This window comes from Passer domesticus, chromosome 7 (assembly GCF_036417665.1).
Source record: "Passer domesticus isolate bPasDom1 chromosome 7, bPasDom1.hap1, whole genome shotgun sequence".
In the NCBI taxonomy this organism is placed as follows: domain Eukaryota; kingdom Metazoa; phylum Chordata; class Aves; order Passeriformes; family Passeridae; genus Passer; species Passer domesticus.
In genome coordinates, this window is record NC_087480.1 from 5,234,758 (window position 1) to 5,253,234 (window position 18,477).

At 49.8% G+C, this 18,477-nt stretch overlaps 1 protein-coding gene across 2 annotated transcripts; it reads right to left on the bottom strand.

Annotated features, from left to right (window-relative positions):
* Positions 1–512: 512 nt before the first annotated feature.
* On the bottom strand, positions 513–18,309 carry KIF4A (kinesin family member 4A). Of its 2 annotated transcripts, XM_064426550.1 has the most exons (31): positions 18,264–18,309; positions 17,926–18,055; positions 17,736–17,850; positions 16,881–17,071; positions 16,570–16,659; positions 15,820–15,986; positions 15,560–15,654; positions 15,259–15,378; positions 14,092–14,267; positions 13,556–13,617; positions 12,761–12,896; positions 12,270–12,328; positions 11,992–12,097; positions 11,284–11,349; positions 10,818–11,000; positions 10,332–10,435; positions 9,996–10,140; positions 9,428–9,538; positions 8,876–8,959; positions 8,184–8,297; positions 7,853–8,008; positions 7,204–7,298; positions 5,999–6,128; positions 5,102–5,272; positions 4,636–4,743; positions 4,370–4,447; positions 4,185–4,286; positions 3,390–3,539; positions 2,494–2,610; positions 1,742–1,864; positions 513–1,240 (listed from the first exon to the last, which is right to left on the bottom strand). In XM_064426550.1, the coding sequence occupies exons 2-31, from the start codon at positions 18,046–18,048 to the stop codon at positions 1,064–1,066; spliced, it is 3,654 nt and encodes a 1,217-aa protein (XP_064282620.1). In that variant the 5' UTR covers positions 18,049–18,055; positions 18,264–18,309; the 3' UTR covers positions 513–1,063. The 2 variants fall into 2 exon arrangements, with proteins under 2 accessions (XP_064282620.1, XP_064282621.1); XM_064426551.1 differs by lacking the exon at positions 2,494–2,610.
* Between the last annotated feature and the right edge of the window lie 168 nt (positions 18,310–18,477).

Sequence of the window (18,477 nt, forward strand, 5' to 3'; positions counted from 1 at the left end):
AGGGATTTTGGGAAGGAATTCTGTGAGGGGCAAGGCCCTGGCACAGGGGGTCTGTGCTCTCTGTGGCTGCCCCATTCCTGCAGGTGTCCAAGGCCAGCTTGGACAGAGCTTGGAGCAGCCTGGGCTGGTGGAAGTGGATGATCCTTAAGGCCCCTTCCAGCCCAGACCATCCTGGCATTCCCTAAGCTGGCAGAGCCCTCATCCAACAGGAAAATAAAGAGGATTCTCAGGTCAGGGAAACTGCTGCCCAAATCCCACAGCCCTGTGCACGTCACACCCAGTGGCAGAAGAGGAAAAATAAATTTAACAAAGTTAACATTTATCACCTTTTCTTCCTGCTGAGACTCATAACTTAGGGCTGAGGGCAAGGAAAAGGAGCAGGAACGTGTTTGGGACCTGAACAGGTCTCAGTGTCAGCAACTCCTGGACTGGTTTTAAGACCAAATTTAAGTGCAGAGAGGCCAGGGGAACCTGGGGAATGTTGTACACAATAATTCCAACTCCAGGCCTGGTTTCTTTAGTAACTCCTTTATTAAAATCACAAACCAGAGTTAAAATTCCTACATTATTCACATAAGTCAAGTTTCTAAGTTCATTGAATAAAGACAGTCCAGCGGCCAAAGGGGCCAGAAAGCCTGAGCAGCTCAGAGCTGCTGCTTTAAGACTTCAGCCAGGCCCTTCTCACTCCATGGCTCTCCCAAGGCAGCTGGAAAAGTTCCTTCAGGCTCCATGGGCAGAGGCAGGAGCAGAGCTCCAGGGCAGAGGCAAAGCTCTCTCAAGATTTCAGGTGAAACCGTACCCAGGTTCACAGCTCAGCAGGAGGGAGGGAGCTGGGAACACCCACCTGGAAAATCCCTCCATTCACTCCAGGAATTCCAGAGGACAGATTCTTACCCCCCACCTGGCCCCAACACACAAATATTTACAGAGACATAACAAAGAAAGAAGCAGCTTGACTCCCTTGCTGCGGGCAGGAGCTGCTGCTCCAGCAGGAGAATCCAACTCCCTCAAAAATCACCAGGAATGTGGCCTAAAGGGATGGGAAAGCTCCAGCTCAGGTAAACTACTCCTTGATGGGGGTGCAGCCTGAGAAGAAGCTGATGTTGCTGCTCAGCATCCTCTTCTTCCTCCTCCCAAAGGGGTTCTGGTTCTCCTGGGACTCCTCATCCCTCCCGAGCAGGGAGGCAGCAGTGCTGGGAATCTTCAGGAGCGCCTCCTGCTCTGTGATGTCCTGCAGGACCTGTGGGAAAGCAAGGGACAATCCCTGGAGTTAGTCACAGCTGGGGTGACCCACCCGAGGCAGCAGGACACCAAGTGCCAGGCCAGCCTCAGGAGTGGCTTTTCTTACTCAAGTCAGGAAAAAGACATTTTTTTGACAAAATACCAAGATCCAGCAGGGAGAGAGAGCAGTTGGAATAGGTGGGTTCCCATGGGATAAGGGAATTTGTTTAGCTGAGGTGAAATGAGATGTGCCAGGTCAGAGAGGTCACTCTGAACATGGACAGACAGGATTTTATCCTGCAAACTCCTCACTCCCCCCCTCTCCTTGCTGAAGGAGCTGCAGGAAAACGTGACAAGCTCATGGCATCATTTCAGTGAGGAAACAAGAATTCAGCACCCTCTCGACTTCCACACGAGCTGCCTGGAGCTGTGCAGTTTTCCAGCAGCAGCTTCTCCTCTGGGGTGATTTCCCTCCAAGCCCCCTCCCTCCTTCAGCAGCTCTGCTGTCCCCTGGGAATACCTTGGTGGTTGGAGTGATACACACGGGCTGGAAGAAGCTCTCTTCTGCTTTCACCTCTGTGGGGTCTTCCAGCTTCAAGGACCCCTCTGAGTCCCTTTTGTTCTCCTCACATGTTGTGGTTTCCTGAGGGGCAGCAGAGGGTGAAGCTCTGGCAGAACATCCATCCCCTCCCTTCCCACCACAGCCCCTGCTCTCCAGCTGGGAAGTTTTCCACACTACAGGATCTGCAGCTCAGACTAGGCCTCCATAAAATAGGCAATAATTAGAGCACTATGGGATGTCCCTGCTCCACATCTCTGAGATCCAAGAGCAAAATTCCCACTAGGAACATCAGTTTCTCATGGACCTTCCTGCTGCTACAACCCCCTCCCCCAAACCATCCCTTCCATTCTTAAAAAAGAAATCTGGGAATGAGTCAGGGTTTTGTGTTGTCTGAAGCCAAAGACAAAACTTTAATTTACTGAGTCCAAAAGGGAAATTGAAACTGTTTATCCTCAGATTTGTGGATGAGAAGTGGGAACACGAAAATCTTTGCTGTGAATCTCCAAAATTCTGTCCTGAAAGGCAGAGTCTGGTCCTGCAGTGGAAAATTTTGCTCAGTTACCAGAGAGGCACTAATTAGTGACATTTCACAGAGTTTCAGCAAAGTGCACATACTCTGCCTGGACAAACTATGCTCGTGTGGGAGTTATCCCTTCATCCAGCTTTGCTCCTGCCCCAGCCCCTGTGCCCCCAGAGCCAGCAGCACTCACCAGGCCTCGCTCCCTGTTCCTGCACGTGGCCGCGGCGCAGCTGCAGCCGTCGGTGCATCCCAACTTCTGCTTCCTGCAGCCACACTGCCTGTTCCCACAGCGGCCCTTGCACGAGCACTGTGGAGGAGGCAAGGGGGAACAATGGCCAGGATGCTCCTGCAGTGCTCCAGGTCCTGCCAGCTGTGGCATCTCAAGGACAGGGACAGCCCCAAGCTGCCCCTTGTCGCATTTCGCTGCCATTTCGCATTTTGCTACATCCCAGAATAATTTTCTTCCTAATATCCAGAATAAAATCCTTCCACCTACAGATCCATCTTCAGGATCTACAGAAGTACCTTCAGTTACTCAGTGCCTGACTGGAGGTTAAGGATCCCAGTTTCTGTGCCACACTTCCACAAAAAGAGGGAGGCCCCAGCCCAAAAGCCTCAGGAATTCTCTAAGCCAGAGGCTGAAGCTCCAGACTGACAGACAGATGGAAGTTGAGGCTCTGTCAGGACTGCAAGCTCCACGTTCCCAAAGGAAACAGGGATGCACAACAGGCCATCTTTTTTTATTTGTTTTTTTTTTTTTTTCCCCCCTAAAACTGGCTCCCTGGACAGATCTGGCTGCTGTTGGGGCTGTTCCTAAAGCAGAGGCCAGCTCAGACACAGGCAGCAGGACAGAACATGGGAGAAAGTGACTTGGACAGGGAAAACCTGTCCAGGAAGGTCTTGCTGACTGCAGACAACCTTTGCTATGTCTGTGGGAATGTCCCAAATATCCCCAGGCACCCAAATAACCCATTCCTGCCACTTTGAGAGCAGTGGAGACACGGCACCTCCCAGCTCCCTGCCCAGCCCCTACACAAAGCAACTGATCCCCTAACAGACACTGGAGCAAGGGCAGCTGGATCTTACCCCCATGAGGTTTTTCTTGGTTCCTCTGCCTGCTTTCCCTGGAAGCCAGTCAGAATCCTCCAGCTCCCCAGGGTCAGAGAGCAGCTCCTCCACATCCACCTCGGGGCTGGGCGCTCGGGGCTTGGCCGTCGTCTGCCGGCGGCACCGGGGCTGCAACACAGGAGCACCAGGGTTAGGCCACCAAAAATCAGCTGTATTTCATGAAAAATATTAATAATGATTACATGTTAATAAGGTTTTATCAGGGTTTTCAGAGTCCCTCACAGCCAAGCAGGTTGTGGAGCGAGAGAAGGGAAAAAAGATCCAATTATCAGGATTGAAAATTCAATTTAAACTATTGATGACAAATCCTCTGAAGTCTGAGTTGTTGACACATCACATGACAAAAAACAAGTGTCACACACTGCTGTCCAAAGAATTTTAAATCATTTCTTCCTCCCAGCACTAAGATTTGGCTCTATGCAAAGCAGCAAAGTTTGCTGTGAAACATGTGCCTTGCTCCATAATTTAAAGACTGGGAATGCTACAGAAAAACAATCTGGATTGTGAAGGAGAATAGAGTCAGAACTACAATGAGGAAACAGGTTTGGGGGTTTGTTTGTTTTTTCTTTTTTAACCAAAAAACTAATGTAAAGTATTTGAGTCTTCTGGAAAGGACTGAAGGGGCCACTTCAATGAGCAGAACAAGTGCCTGATAAAAGCAGCTTAGGAGAAAGAAAACCACATTATCAATAGCCAAGATTAACTCTGGCAAAGAATTCAGGTGCAACACAAACTGTGCAGCCTCTTTCTTACTTTGGGTGGAACATAATCAAAAGAAGAGTCTGGAGACTCAGGTGGCCTTTGCTGGATGTGCCGGATCTTCTGGCCACTAGCAACTTGGAGGAGCAGCAGTTTCTGTCAAAAGGGACAAGAATTAGCTCTGCAAAATCCATCAAACCCAACTGCCACGAGGCTCTGGTGTCTGTGCAAGGCTCTACCTGTTTCAGATTGTCATTTTCCCGGAGGAGTTCCTGGTTCTTCTCACAGATCTCCCTCATTTTTTCCAGCTCTTCCTCCTGTTCACAGGATAAGAGGAAATTTGTTTCATTGGAGATAAATGAGAGAAAATCCCCCAGGGTTATTCCAGCCTGCACAGCAACCATCCCATGCAGGCTTCTGCAAAGGGAACACACAATCCTTCTCTTAATTCCACACAATCCTTCTCCTAATCCCAAAGGATCCCAAGCTCTCCCAGCCCCTGCACCTGGAACCGCAGTCGCTCCTGCAGTTGTTTCTCCTGCTCGTTCAGGGAATCTTCCAATCTCTTCTCTGCTGCTTCTTTCTGCTGGAATTGGCTGAGCAGGTACAGAACCTAAGAGCAAGTTGGAATAAACAGGGGTGAATTCCTGAAAGTAGCACTTGGCATCAAAGTCCAGGTTCAGAGAAATTTCCTGTCACTTCCAGCACAATTCCACCCTGATCTATCTGAAAAGTGATCTTGTGCTCAGGTGTAACTTCCTCATTTAAAGCAGGAGGAAAGTTACTGAATAAACCAATTTACACAGGATAAATACAAAGATTTCTTTGGCTTTGAATGAACCATCTGCAAAAATCCAACAAAATTTGAGCTGATATTCAGCACCAGTTTCATTTCAGCACATCCCCCTTTGCCTTTCTCTCTGAGCAGGCCTGGAGATCAGACTCCAAGATTTCCATGAGCTGTGGTTCACCTTTTCCTGGTGTTGCTGTTCCTGCACCAAAATCTGATTTTGGAACTCTGCCTCCATCTCTGCTATGTGGTTTCTCTCTTCCATCAGCATCTTCTGCACATCAGAGCAGCTGGCCTGGCTCTGCTGCAGGCCGCTCTGCAGTTTGCTCTCCTGCACTTTGGAGGAGACCAGCTGGAAAACAAGAGCAAGGCATGGCTTGGGACAGGGATTTCCTGCTGGGACAGGGATTCCCTGCTGGGACAGGTGCTGCAGGGTGGAGGAGAAGCATCCCTGTAACTTCCAGCTACCCCAGGAATTGGACCAGCCCTCAGCACCAAGGACACCAGAGAGATCCAGAGGCAGACACTCTGGAAGTGCAAACCAGGGAGCTGAGGGTCTTGCTCACAGTTCTGAATTCACCTCCCTTCCTGCAGCACTTGGAGCATTTTCCTTTTCACCCTTCTCCTTGATTTCCAAGCACCATGGAGCAACAGGTAATTTTGTCCTTCAGTTGCTCTCTCCCTGCTCCCACAAGTCCCCAGTTTCTCTTTTTCCCATCTCCACACCAATTCCACTGCTTCCCCTGACCTCCCAGCACTGCCCTTGTTTCCCTGCCTGCTCAGGAAGTATTTCAGATACTTTTTCTTCTCTTCCACTTCTGAAATTCGTTTTTTGCTTTCCCCATGCAAGCATTTAGCTGGTATCTCCAGACCCTCATCTATTCCACTCTCCTCTTCCCTGCCTTTCAGACTTCACTCCCCCATACAGATTACTCTAATCCAAACTTGAGAGGGGAATGAACCTCATCCACTACAAGAGGGCTCCACTCAAATTCCTTTGGTCACTTCCTGTTATCTGTGGCTAAGCAGACTTACAGCCTTTATTTTCAGGGCCAAAAGAGGAAAATGCAGGGTTTACCTCTCCCAGGAGATACTTCAGAGCACATTTGGCCTCCAGGATGGTGGCAATGCTGTCCCAGCGCTGCTTGGCCCGATCTCCATTGTCTGCATCCAGGAGTTTCTGCTGCAGATCTGCTATCTGGGCACTCCTGGGATTGGAATCATGGAAAATCCATGGATTTGGGGTTACAACACAGGAGAAAACCAGGGCTGGTTTCTGGGATAATGTGACTGTTCCCAGAATATTGAGTAAAATAGTACAAATTGAGATTTTTGCTGCTCAGTAGAGCACCTGGAGCCTGCAGTGCTTCCCTGGGGAGTTTTGCCTCCACTCCACATTCCCAAATAAAAGTGGAGGTTTTTCCCCCAGAGGTGCTCACTAACAGCTCAAAACACCCAGTCTAAGTTTGTGAGTATTTCCCCCACATTCTGGAAACATTCCAGCCAGGAAAACCCAGGAAAGGGGTTTGGGGGTTTCACCCCCTGAAAAGCCATTTTCAGCTGGTCACTTTGCCAGTAGATACTTGGCCAATACCAAAAACCACTCCACATCTTTCTCCATGTGTTATAAATCCCTCTGATGGATGGGGTGTTGGGACCAAATTCCTTCCTGAAGTGTCCTTTGAACCCCAAAAACTGGAAATTCTTGGTTCTGTAAAAATGGATTTTTGCATCAAATTTTGGCTTTTTTGGCTTTGAACAAAACAAAGACAAAACGTCAGATGCCACTCCCTATCACCCTGGGTATAAAGATGCAGATTCTTGATGTAATTATATCTCAGTTCTGTTTTCAGTTACAATTTACCATGGGGGATGTTTTTCTCTGTGGAGACAGAGCTTGGCCAACCATTCCATCAAACACCAAAGGTGGTCCATGGAGCTTTGGAAGGCTTTCTTTGCTGACACCCAGTGTAAATATGATTATAGACCATAGATGCAGAGGAAAAATGTTTGTCCATCACTATGAATCAGACTGTAAAGATGATTTTGAACCTTGAAGCTTTGGAAAAATACTTTGCTTTAGCAGTGGCTCTAAAGCAATTAGATGGGTTAGGGTGCTAGTTAAGGAAACAGACCAAAGCAACTTCTCTTGCACTGAGTGAAAGGGCTTTCCCTCATCATTCCAGTATCAGTCTGTGTGTTTTACATCCACCTCCACCTCCCAGACAGCTGGGATGGAAACAAGAAAAGGCAGAGGCAAGGCTGTGTGGGTGAGAGGCTCACCTGAGCTCCATCTCTGTTTGCAGGCTCTCGATCTGCTTGGCGACAGAGACATCGGTGTCCAGAGCCTGCAGGTCAGTCAGGCAGTAGGTGCGCCTCTGGAAGCACAGCACACAGGCATGTAGGGCAGGGACAGGGCAGCAAATCACACATTTACAGATATTCCAGCGAGGAAAGCCTCCAGGCATCTCCCCACAGCTTCAGTTCCACTGTTCCTCCCCAAAGGCCTGTGCTAAGGAGGGTGGGACACTCACATCCCTCAGAATCCTTGAGGATGGAAAAGCTCTCCCACAGCTTGAGTCCAACACTGATGGGTCACCCATGTCCCCAAGTGCCACACCCAGATGGTTTTTGGGCACTTCCAGGGATGGTGATTCCACCACTTCCCTGGGCAGCCCGTTCCAAAGTCTGACTGCCCTTTCTCTGACTGCCCTTTCAGGGAAAAAAATTCCCCAAATTCCATTAAATAAGTTCCTTCAGCACTGCTTGTCCCTGACAAGTCAGAGGATAAAAATATTAACCCTTTCTCTCAGAGAGGGTGGGATCCATCCCCACCTTCTGAGGGAACAGGTCAAGTAGGAGAGAGAAGAATGAATCCAGTATTGCTGAACAGCCAGAGGAGTGGGGTGGGAAAAGGGGAATTTCTTCTTACCCGCAGCTTTGGAGGGGGGTTTTCTCCAGCATCTTTCTTCTCTTGCAGCTGAAGGAGCTCTTTTGCAAGGATTTTCCTGTCCTCCAGCAGGTCTGCCAGGTGTCTTCGAGCTTCCTCAGTGCTGACAAGAACCTCAACTTCATTTGCAAGCCAGCTCTGGAAAAACAACCCCCAAAAGCCAGTGGTTGAGCTCAACTGCAGGACTGAATCCCTCTGAATAATCCCACTGCAATTCCCTGGTCCTGCTGCTGTGCTCCAGCCACCAAGGCCAGCAGCACCCACCCCAAATCCCAGTTTGCCCACTGCAGGGATGTCAAACACTGTTACCCACTTTGACTCGTGCAGCAATTCCTTCCATGCCCCGATTTTGGGTCTCCTTCCGTTTATCTGCCACCTCCTTCTGCCTCTGCAGAGCATCCTTCAGGCGCTTGTTGGCAGCTGCTGCCTGGAAAAGATTCCCCAAGGAGCTGAGCAGGGACTGCAAATCACCTGCTACAGCTGGAAACACCAGGGATTCCCAGCCCAGGGCAAACCCTGGGACAGTGACAGCACAAGGTTAATAAATCTGAGATTATTCTGCTTTAACTCAAGGAGTTCTGCCCTGGATTTATTTTCTTTGCTGATATCCTACCTTTAAAGAAAAGCTCCTTCTAGGCCTGAAGGGAGAAGAAAACACCCAAAATGAGGGGTTAAAGGTGAATTTCTTTTACAAAGCCATCCTTGAAAGGATTTTGAACTGCAACCTTGTAAATCCACCAATTCATTTCCCACTTCCTACCTTGGGCATTTGCATGGATTTGCCACAGGAGCCTGGGACTCACCCAGAGCCACCTGGCCTTTAAGGAGCAAATTTAACTGGGATCCCTCAAAAGCAGAAATGGGGATTTCTCTCTCTACAGAGAGATTTTTTTTCCAGCCTCTATACTTCCTTTCAGGGGTTTCTGTGTATGCTGTTCCTTCCTCCAGCCCCACTTGGCAGACCTTAGGGACTGTTGGGATTTCCAGGAGGGGCTGGCTCCTCACCTCCTCAGTTTTGCGCCGCAGGACGTTGGCCTGTTTCTGGAAATCCCTCTCCAGCTTGAGGAGCTCATACTGTCTCTTACGGTCCTGCAAGGAGAAACAGCTGGAAAAGTCACATTTGTCATTACAAAGGAAAGGTTGCACCCCTAAAATTCCAGCTTGAGCACCCCGAGGCACTGAGGGGCAGGAATTGCTGTGACACCAAACTCCAGATGTTTGCTGGCTGTTGCACTCAGCCACCACAAGCAGCTGGATTCTGTAGATCCAACATTTCTTTGGAAGTTTAAAAACTTCCCAATGCTGAAGCCAAACCCTACAACTGTAAATCCTTCAAATATTAACTATTTTTGCTTTCTGCTTTAGAGCAGAGTCACAGCTGTGGCAAGAGCTTGAAGATCTCCAGTCACAAACAAGTCCAGGTGGTGAGAAGTGGCAGCCACATGAGCCAAGCTTTTCCTCAAAGCATTCCCAGCTCTTCTGAGATTCTTCCCAGTTAAAGAAACCTTCAGGCAGTCCTTTGGAGGGAGGAATAGTGTGAGGGGCTTGTTTGCTCACCTTTTCCTTCAGCTGGATCACCTCCTTGTCCTTCTGCTGCTTCCACTGCCTGAATTTCTCAGTGTCTTCTTTCATCTGACGCATCAGCTGCACCCTTTGCTGCTTCATTTCCTGAAAAACACCAGTGGCTGGAAGAATTACCCAGGATTTACATCCCAAAGAGCTTCAACCTCCATTCCCCCCTGTGCCTGCCAGGTGTGGGGAGTAGCAGGTGGGAAATTTTGCTCTGCTCCCTCAGGACACTTTAAAAAACAGGGGGTTTTTTTAGGCATAAAAGGAAGACAAACACAGGCACAATTTAGGGAAATCAAAGAGAAATCAAATTATTTGACTGAGGCAATAAATTAGAAGTGCCATAAGATACATTAGACTTATTTTCCTCCCAGCCCTCACTAGTCACCTGCCTATTGTGGCCATGTAGCCACAAGAATCTTGCCTAAAACTGCTATTTTCAATCTGACTAAACAGAAAGTGGATTCCTGTGGGATTTTTGTCAGGGATTTCTGGGACTCCTGTCAGGGAGCTGCTTTGCCCACACTGGCTCAAGTCAGAGGTGCTTGTTGGTTACCCTGATCTCCTGGTTCAGTTTGGACACCGTGTGCTCTGTGGATTCCTTCAGCTTCAAGAGCTTGGACTGCTCATTCAGCTTCTTCTTGAGCTCACTAATTTGTGCTTCCAGCTCCTGGAGCCTCTTCCGGCGCCGCTCACTCAGCCTGGAGAGAAACAACAAATCCAAATGTCACCTCTGCCACCTCTGCTGCTGCTGAAAGTTTCTTTCCAGCCCCTGGCACATTAAAGGGATACTTTTACACCAAAAAAGAGCTTTTACAGATGATGGAAGTGCAAGACATTGGATTTCCAGACACACTGACAAGCCCCAGAGCTGCAGGCAGAGCTCTCTTACTTGGCCTGGTTGATGTCCTTCTTTGCCATTTGCAGAGCAAGGACCAACTCCTCCTTTTCCTTCTGCAAGTTGCTGACCTCTGATTCCAGATCCCTGATATTGGTCTAGAAAGGACAAGAAGAAGACATCTCCAAATAAAATCCTTGGAAAGACACCCTGAGGCAAAGGTTTAAGACTGAGAAACCTTGAAAAGCCCCACTCCTTCCCAGCAGGCTGCTAAAGCAGCTCATCTCAGAGCAGTGTGAGGGTCACAGGGCTGGCCCAGCACACTCTGCAGCTTTGGTGGGCACACTGGGGCCACGTCCTGACTGAATGATTTCAGAGATGGGAGATCCCAACACAGCAGGGAACAGTGCCCAAGGGAGCAGGGACCCAGCTTAAGGAACAGACCCAAATCAGAGCAGGCTCCTGAGGACAGATCTCCTCCCTTCCCTCCCCAGCAGGAATTGGGGAAAACAAACTGACCAAGGAGGATTTCAGCTTTACCTGGTACTGGGACTGAATGGGCCCAAGCTGAGTATCATTTTGAGACATTTTTTTGGCCAGGGCCTCTTTCAGAGTCAGGGCTTTGTTGAGCTCCAGCAGCTCCCTGGAGAGCTGTGCCTGGCGCAGGGCGTGCTGGGTGCTGAAGTCAGAGGCTCTCTTGGATTCCTGGCCCACTTCTGCTCCCTGCAGAGACACAGCCATGAGGAGAGGCCAATCCAGAGCTCCTGAATTACATCATCTCTGCTTCTACAGAGCACTTCAGATTCATTTTAATGTAAAAAAATCAGATACTCAGAAATGAGAACAGGTTCTTGACTGTGAACACATTGAGTTTGAAACAGCACAGACAAGGGTGATGATTTATCAAGCATTTGGGTTAGAAAATGAGCAGGAGGGAGCAGATAAAAGTGATGAGGAGATAAAACCACGCCCCAGTGAGGTGTGCACTGCTGAGCCCCTCACTTACACCTGGAGAATCCTGTTCAGAGTTTGGCAGCTCTGCAGCAGCTTCTGTGATGGCAGCATTTTCACTCTGGTGGACAGAGAAAGATAAAATTTGGGTAAGAAGGGAAATATGAAATAAAATGAAGGAAATAACAGTCTGTTGGCACATTATGGCAAAGCACAACGTGATTCTCCTCTGGCCAGGACCTCTCTGGAAAGAGGAGACCATCATCCTCCTCCTCAAGGATGTGAGGAAACTCCTCCTTTTCTAGCTGGAAAAGCCATTCCTTGAAATCTTCCCTGAACTCCAGCACTGGAGAGAACAGGAAGAGGAAGAGGAGAGAACAGAGGAATGTCCAGTGAGGCAGAACTGAAATTCCTCCATTAGACAAAAGCCTGGAAGCTTCTACTTAACAATTTCAGAGCCCTGCAATTTACATTGTCCCTAAAAATCACCAAGTTTGGAGCACTCCATCCAATTCAGGGACTGTAAATCCATGCCAAGCTCCAGCATCAGGTTTTTCATGTAGATTCCTCCTTCCCTTCCCCCCAGGAGCAGCACAAGTGGCCTTTCTGCAGCATTACAGCACAACAGGACAGTTTTGAAGTGGATCTCAAGAGTCATTTCACACTGTTAATTGCTGGGCTCCTTGAGGGAAGCTGTTGGAGTGGAATCCCAGATTTCCTGGGATTGTTGCCACAACCCTCCCCTCCCTGGGCTCAGCCTTACCTGCAGCTCAGCCAGCACCTGCTGCAGGTTCCGGATCACCTCCACATTTTCCTTTAACTCCTCATCTTCCACAGTCTCCACCAGCTTCTGCAGATCCAACTTGCACCTGCAAACATGGGAGCACGTCCATGCTGAGTTTGTGCCAGGGAAGAACAACTTTCCCCACTCCGAATTAATTCTGGATGAGCAAATCCCAGCTGAGTGGATCCAGTTCATCCCACTGCAAACACTGAATTCCCAAGGACATTATCCCAGGAGAAGGGAGTGGGGACACTTACACAGCGTGCTGCTGGAGCTGCTCTAGCTTTGCATTCATCTTCTCATTTTCTTGCTCTGTCTAAAGAAATCAGAATTATATTGAATTGTAGAAGATAAGAAGCCAGAAATCAGCTGATAATTTGCAGTAAAAGATTGGCAGAGTGAAAATCAATGCACTGAAAGATCTTTCATGGTCAGGGCCACCAGCCTGGGTTTCACAGCATTTTTCAGGGATAGACACTGCAGGCAGTAGGAAAAAAACAGCTGAGGAAGGGAGAGCACAAGTGTGCAAGTGCTATTTAAAATATTAAACCAAAATATTTAAAATATTAAAAAAGTTGAAAGATTCAAGTCTCCTTTTTCCAAAAGGAATCTAAAGACCAACAGATTCAGGCAGGTTTTTGGTTCTGACTGATTTGGAATCAATGTGAAAGGAACATTTAAGAGAGATTCTCAGTATGTCATACACAGGAGCTGCTGTTGATTATCACTCTGGGATAACTGAACTTACCAGGATGATCCTCTCCAGCATCTGTGCTGTCTGCCCAGCAGCCTCACTCAGCCCCTGGCTCAGCTTCTGGTTCTCCTCCTGCAGGGATTGGTTCTTCTCCATCAGGGATTGGAGGCTCTCTGAGGGGGCCAAACCACTGCAACAGCAAGGAGCAGCTGGGGGTGAGTTTGGGCTTTGGGACAGCACTGAAGTTACCTCCAAAATTATTATTATTCTCTAAATAATTTAAATAAATAGCCCAGCATGGCTTGGGAGGGAAGGATCTTAAAGCTCATCCAGCTCCACCCCACCATGGGCAGGAACACCTTCCACAGACCAGGCTGCTCCAGGGTCTGTCCAAGCCTTGGACACTTCCAGAATGCAGGAAAACCTCCAAACACAGGTTGTGAACTCCATGTTCTTGGTTTTGGAACATCCCCAGAACACAACACCTGCACAGTCCAACTCTGTCCCAGATTTTGTGTTTTTAAGGATAATGTGGGTGGAACTGCCCCACATTTAGGGGTAGAGGGGTGAGGAGAACAGGGATGGATGGTCTCAGAGACAGGAATTTATTCAGGAGGTGTTTCCTGATTCCTTTTTTACTTCATGCAACAGATTTCTGCAATCATGAAGTGTTTGCTACAAAACTAAATATCCCAGGGAATTCCAGCAAGGATGACAAAAAGAGGGGCAAAAAAAGCAACCAATTTGTTCTCCCCTCGCTCCACAGCACTGCCCAGAGCTAAGAGATCCAGAGACTTCTCTGGAGTGTGATAAATACACATCCAGAGGACATTAAATAACAAATCTTACTTGAGAGCCACGGGCAGGGTCCCTCCGTGGGCCTGGAGCAGCAACACCTGGAGCTGCTGGACCTGCAGAGACAAATAATTATTGATTGTAAATGTAGCAGCTCCGTGGATCCTTGGTCTTCCTGACTGCTCTGCTCCAAAATTCCCCTTTTACCTCTGACTGGGGAAAGGAGTGGTGTTGTTACAATACTTCAAGTTATTTATTCTTCAAATAAAAGGTTCTTCACTTCCCTCTGGGATCACCCCAGGGAAAACCCTTCCCCTTCCTCAGTGCTGGGCACAGGCAGGAGATGTCAGGAGGGCACCAAACCATCTCTGTATTTTTAACTGTACCTGCAGCTCACCAGGCAATGATTTGTTGGGAAATTTAAATTACACCAGCACCACCACTTTTCTCTGGCTGCAGGAAAACAAGAAATATCCACACATCCCCTTCCCAGCCACCTCCAGAGACAGAGCAATGCACATCAGGGACGTTTTGCATTTTTTGTGAGGTTCTGCCTTCCTTTGGGGTTTGCTGAGGGGTTCCCCCAGTACCTGCTGCTTCAGCTGGTGCAGCTCAGCTGCCTGGGGGTCCACGTTGACAATGGGTTTGTTTTTGATCTTCCTGGCCCTGTCAGCATAACGCAGAGTGTTCAGGGTCTCCTCCAGGTTGGAATCTGCTGGGCTCACACAGGCAATCATCAGCGTGTGGCTGTTCCCACCCAGGGAGTCTGGCAAGGAAAAGAAACCATGGCAAAGCTGTCAGAGCAACAGTGGCAGGGAAATGCCATGGGTGCATCCCCAAAATGCAGATGAAACAGCTGGATTTTGGTGAAATTCATTACTTTCTCCTCTGTACACTCTGTTCTGTTTTAAAGTGGGTTTTTGAAAGCCAAAGTCAGGCTTTGAAACCAAAGGATTCACCCCAGAAGCCCCAGTTGTTGCCCTAATAAATAATTTCTTTATGCCATTTCTGGCCTGGTTCTTTCAGGTTTGCCCCTCCCAACAAGACCTCCATAAATATCCAGAATTTTCTCCTATTTAAGGAATTTTTGGCTAAGAACAGATCACAAAGCTGCAGGGTTTGTATAAAACCCTTTGGTTTTATACAAATTGGCTCTTAAAGCTACTGATCAGAAAAAAACCAGGGGCCACAGACCAATCCAGGTTTTATGAGGTACTTTCAGACAAGGAAAATACTGAAGAGCATTTGTACCAAATTATGTAATTACCATAAAAACCCCAGTAATTTCATTACTAAAGCTGTGCCCAAATTAAAGGGCAACTTAAATAAAATGCATGGAAAGACAAATCCCAGCTATTGAAAAGTAAAGACCAGATATTCAGACTAAGAAAACAAATCCCAGGGAAAGCACAGAGAGCTGGATCTTCATTCTGGTGACATCACCAGGGAGTTGCTATAATTAAGGTACAATAATAGATCTCTGCTCCCAGACTTCTCCTCTTCCTTCTCCCACCAAAAATAGCCCCTGAATTTGTCTTGTTTCCTCCTGTCACACAAAGTGCAGGAGAGCAGGATTTGTTTTGAGCTCATCTCACTGCATTTGCAACCTAAAATAAGAGTCCAGGAAAGGCCTGGCTTCAGTGAGGAATTAAACAAGCAAATCCCTTTGCAGCAGCAGCTCTGAGCTGGGGGTTTTCTCCTGGTTTGTTATTTAAAAAACACTTGCAAGTTTAGGCTTTGTCATCCTCTTCTCTCACCTTGCAGCAGCCTGGTCAGCTTGGAGTCTCTGTAGGGGACAAAGCCTCCCTTTTTGTTCTCATCTCCCAGAGCACTGATGACATTCCCCAGGCACAGGAGGCCTCTGTTGATGTTGATTCCTGCAGACAAAGCTCACAGTGAGCACAGCCACCTCAACAGCTCCAAGCTCCTCATTTCCTGCCCTCATTAAAACTTTAACAAGCTTCAAAAAAAGCAAATTAAAGGGTTAAAGAAGTCTTGCTCTTTTATTAAGCCCCAAGTGAAAAGAAACCCAAACCCCACCAGTCCCAGCCCAGAGACCTTCTTTGAGTCTGTCTCCCTCAGCCTTGGTCTTCTTTTGTCTCTCAGAGCCAGCAAGATCCACCAGGTGCAGCTTGCAGTGAAAACTGCAATTCCTAGGGCAGAGAGAAACTCTTTTACTCTCCCAGGTGGAAAAGGAGCAGCCCAGGAGTTCAAAATTCAGGGAGCCAAACCCTGAACTGCCTTGGGAAGCAGAGCTCAGGACCAGGATGAGGAAATTTTGGCAAAGTAACTCCCATCAGCAGCACAATGACACTCACTTGTCATTTTTCTTCTTCTGGTCGATGCAGATGGTGAAGATGGCGTGGGATCTGGAGGACTGGGAATTCATGGCCGTGGATCCCACAGTTCTGGAGTTGTTCCCCTGCTCCAGGCAGGACACGGTCTCTTGGGCACAGGTGACATTTCTTTCTGTCAACCCCACAATCTGTAGCCAGGAAGGAAACATTGTTTATCCTCTGCTTCCTCTTTGTCCCACCTGGGATCAGAAAAATCTCCCTGCACCTCAGGCTGTGCCAGCCCATTCCCAAAAACCACTCCAGCCAGGGGGCTGGAATGGAAACTCCCAGGAAAAACTGGTTCTGAATTTCACTTCAGGAACATGGAATCACATCATGATGCTGCTCCTAAACACCCCCCAGGTTCCTCTGCCTGCTCCAGAGCCAGCTGGGCTCAGGGATGGAGACAGAGCTCCTCAGGGCCCCTGGGACAAATCCATGGATATCCCGGGCCAAGCTGGGAGCTGAGAGCTGTGCCAGTCACAGGAAGGGGCTCAGGGGGAGGGGATTTGTGTGAATAAAGTACTGCAGAGGCAGCTCCCAGGGACACACACCAGAGAGGGGATGGGCAGGAGGGACGGGGTGTGCTCCGTGGCAAGCTGTGCTCTCCCTGAGCATCCCACCCCTGGATCTCTGTGCTGCTCCCAACACAAGGATGATCCCCATCCCACTGCTTCAGGGATGACAGAAACTCCCACACAAAGCCCCTCCTCAGTCCCCAGCAGGGCAGACCTTGATGCCTTCCTTGGGGTCCTCCCGGATGCTGATGGGGGAGCGCTCTCGGGAGGGGCACAGCAGGTCCAGGATGTCCTCGTTGTAAATCTGGAGGCACCACAGGAGCAGCTCAGAGTTACCAGCCAAATTAGGGCTAATTTAGCATCACATTGTACTCATTTCACCTTCAGGGAAAGACACCTTGGACCAGAAAGGACTAACAGAACCTCCTAGAGTCTTAGGTGTTGATTTAACCAATATTTATTAACCTGAAGGAGGTGACCTCAAAGCTCCCTTTATTCCTAACTTGAAAAAAACCAAACTTTTACCTCCAAATAAGAAACTTTGAGGACGAAGTCCCAGTCCTGCCTTTGCTGCTTCTCCTCAAAGAGCAGCTTGATGACCCTGGGGATGACCCCCACGCTGGGCTCGTGCTCCTGGTTGGCAGTGTAGGTGCCTCCCATGGAATAGGTTTTCCCTGACCCCGTCTGTCCGTAGGCCAAGACGGTGGCATTGTATCCTGAGGGAACAAAGGAACCCGGGTGAGTCACGTGCAGACTGAAAGCTGCAGTTTTGAAAACTGCCCTTGCAGAAAATCATCAGTTTACACCAGCTTTAAGCATAGATCACAGTCAGGAACATTGAGGGGGGGAAAAAAGGCAATGAAAACTTCATAAAGCACAGATAATAGGGTTATTTCAGTTCTTTGTTAAGACTGGATGTTTTATTAGAGCTAAACAGAAACACAGCACAGAATCTCTGCCATCCCAGCTCCACTGCAGCATCCTGGAACAGGATGTTTATCAATTCTTTGTGTTATCCCTAAGGAAGGAGAGGGACATTTTATAATGGCTGGAGTCACAGGACAAGGGGAATGGCTTCTCACTGCCAGAGGAATATTGGGAAGGAATTGATCCCTGTGAGGGCAGGGAGGCCCAGAGAAGCTGTGACTGCCCTGGATCCCTGGAAATGTCCAAGGCCAGGCTGGACAGGGCTTGGAGCAGCCTGGGACAGTGCAAAGTGTCCCTGCCCATGCAGGAGTGGCACTGGGTGGGCTTTAAGGTCCCTTTTAACCCAAACCTCTCTGGCATTCCACAAGAACTGCCTCACAGGGCAGCCTCAGAGAGCACACCCCCGTTCTGCGGAGAGGAACGGGCTCCGCACGGGCACAACCCGGGACAAACCTTTGAAGATGCCTCGGACCAGAGGCGACACCGCCGTGTTGAACACCTCCTCCTGCTCGGCGGACGGGTCGAACACGTAGTCGTAGGTGAAGGCTTTGTCATTGCCCACCACCACCTGCGGGCGAGAGGCACGGGGCAGCGCTGGCGGCGGCGCCGGGGCGCCGGGACCCCCGCGGACCCCGGGGCTCACCTGCGGCTCGCCGGGCACGAAGGACAGGCACGTCCGGCAGCCCTCGCTGCTCTCCTTGGGCACCAGCGGCCGGCAGCGCAGCGCCACGCGCACCGGGATGCCCTTCTCGTCCTCCCGCACCATCACCGGCCTGCGGGACACGACGCCGTGAGGGGGGACGGGACGCGGAGCGGGGCTCGCCTCAGGCCTGCCCGGGCTGGGGGGGGGGAGCGGGCGGGAAGCGGCCTCAGCGGGGCTCTGGGATGGAGCGGGGGGCTCGGCGATGGAGCGGAAGCCCCGGGGGCGGAGCGGGCCCGGCCTGGCCCTGCCCGGTGTCGCGGGGCGGCCGCGGGACTGACCTGGAACCGCCGCTGCCCGTGCCAATGGCGGCGCCGCAACGGCCGCCGTTCGAACCGGGCCGCGCGCCGCCGCGGCCAATCACCGACAGGGACGTCCGGCGGGGCGGCGCCGCAGCCAATCGCGGGGCCGTGCGTCGCCGAGAGGGCGGGGCGGCAGCCAATCGCAGCGCGGTGCGTCACTCAGGGGCGGGGCCAACCGAGGGTGGGGACGGCA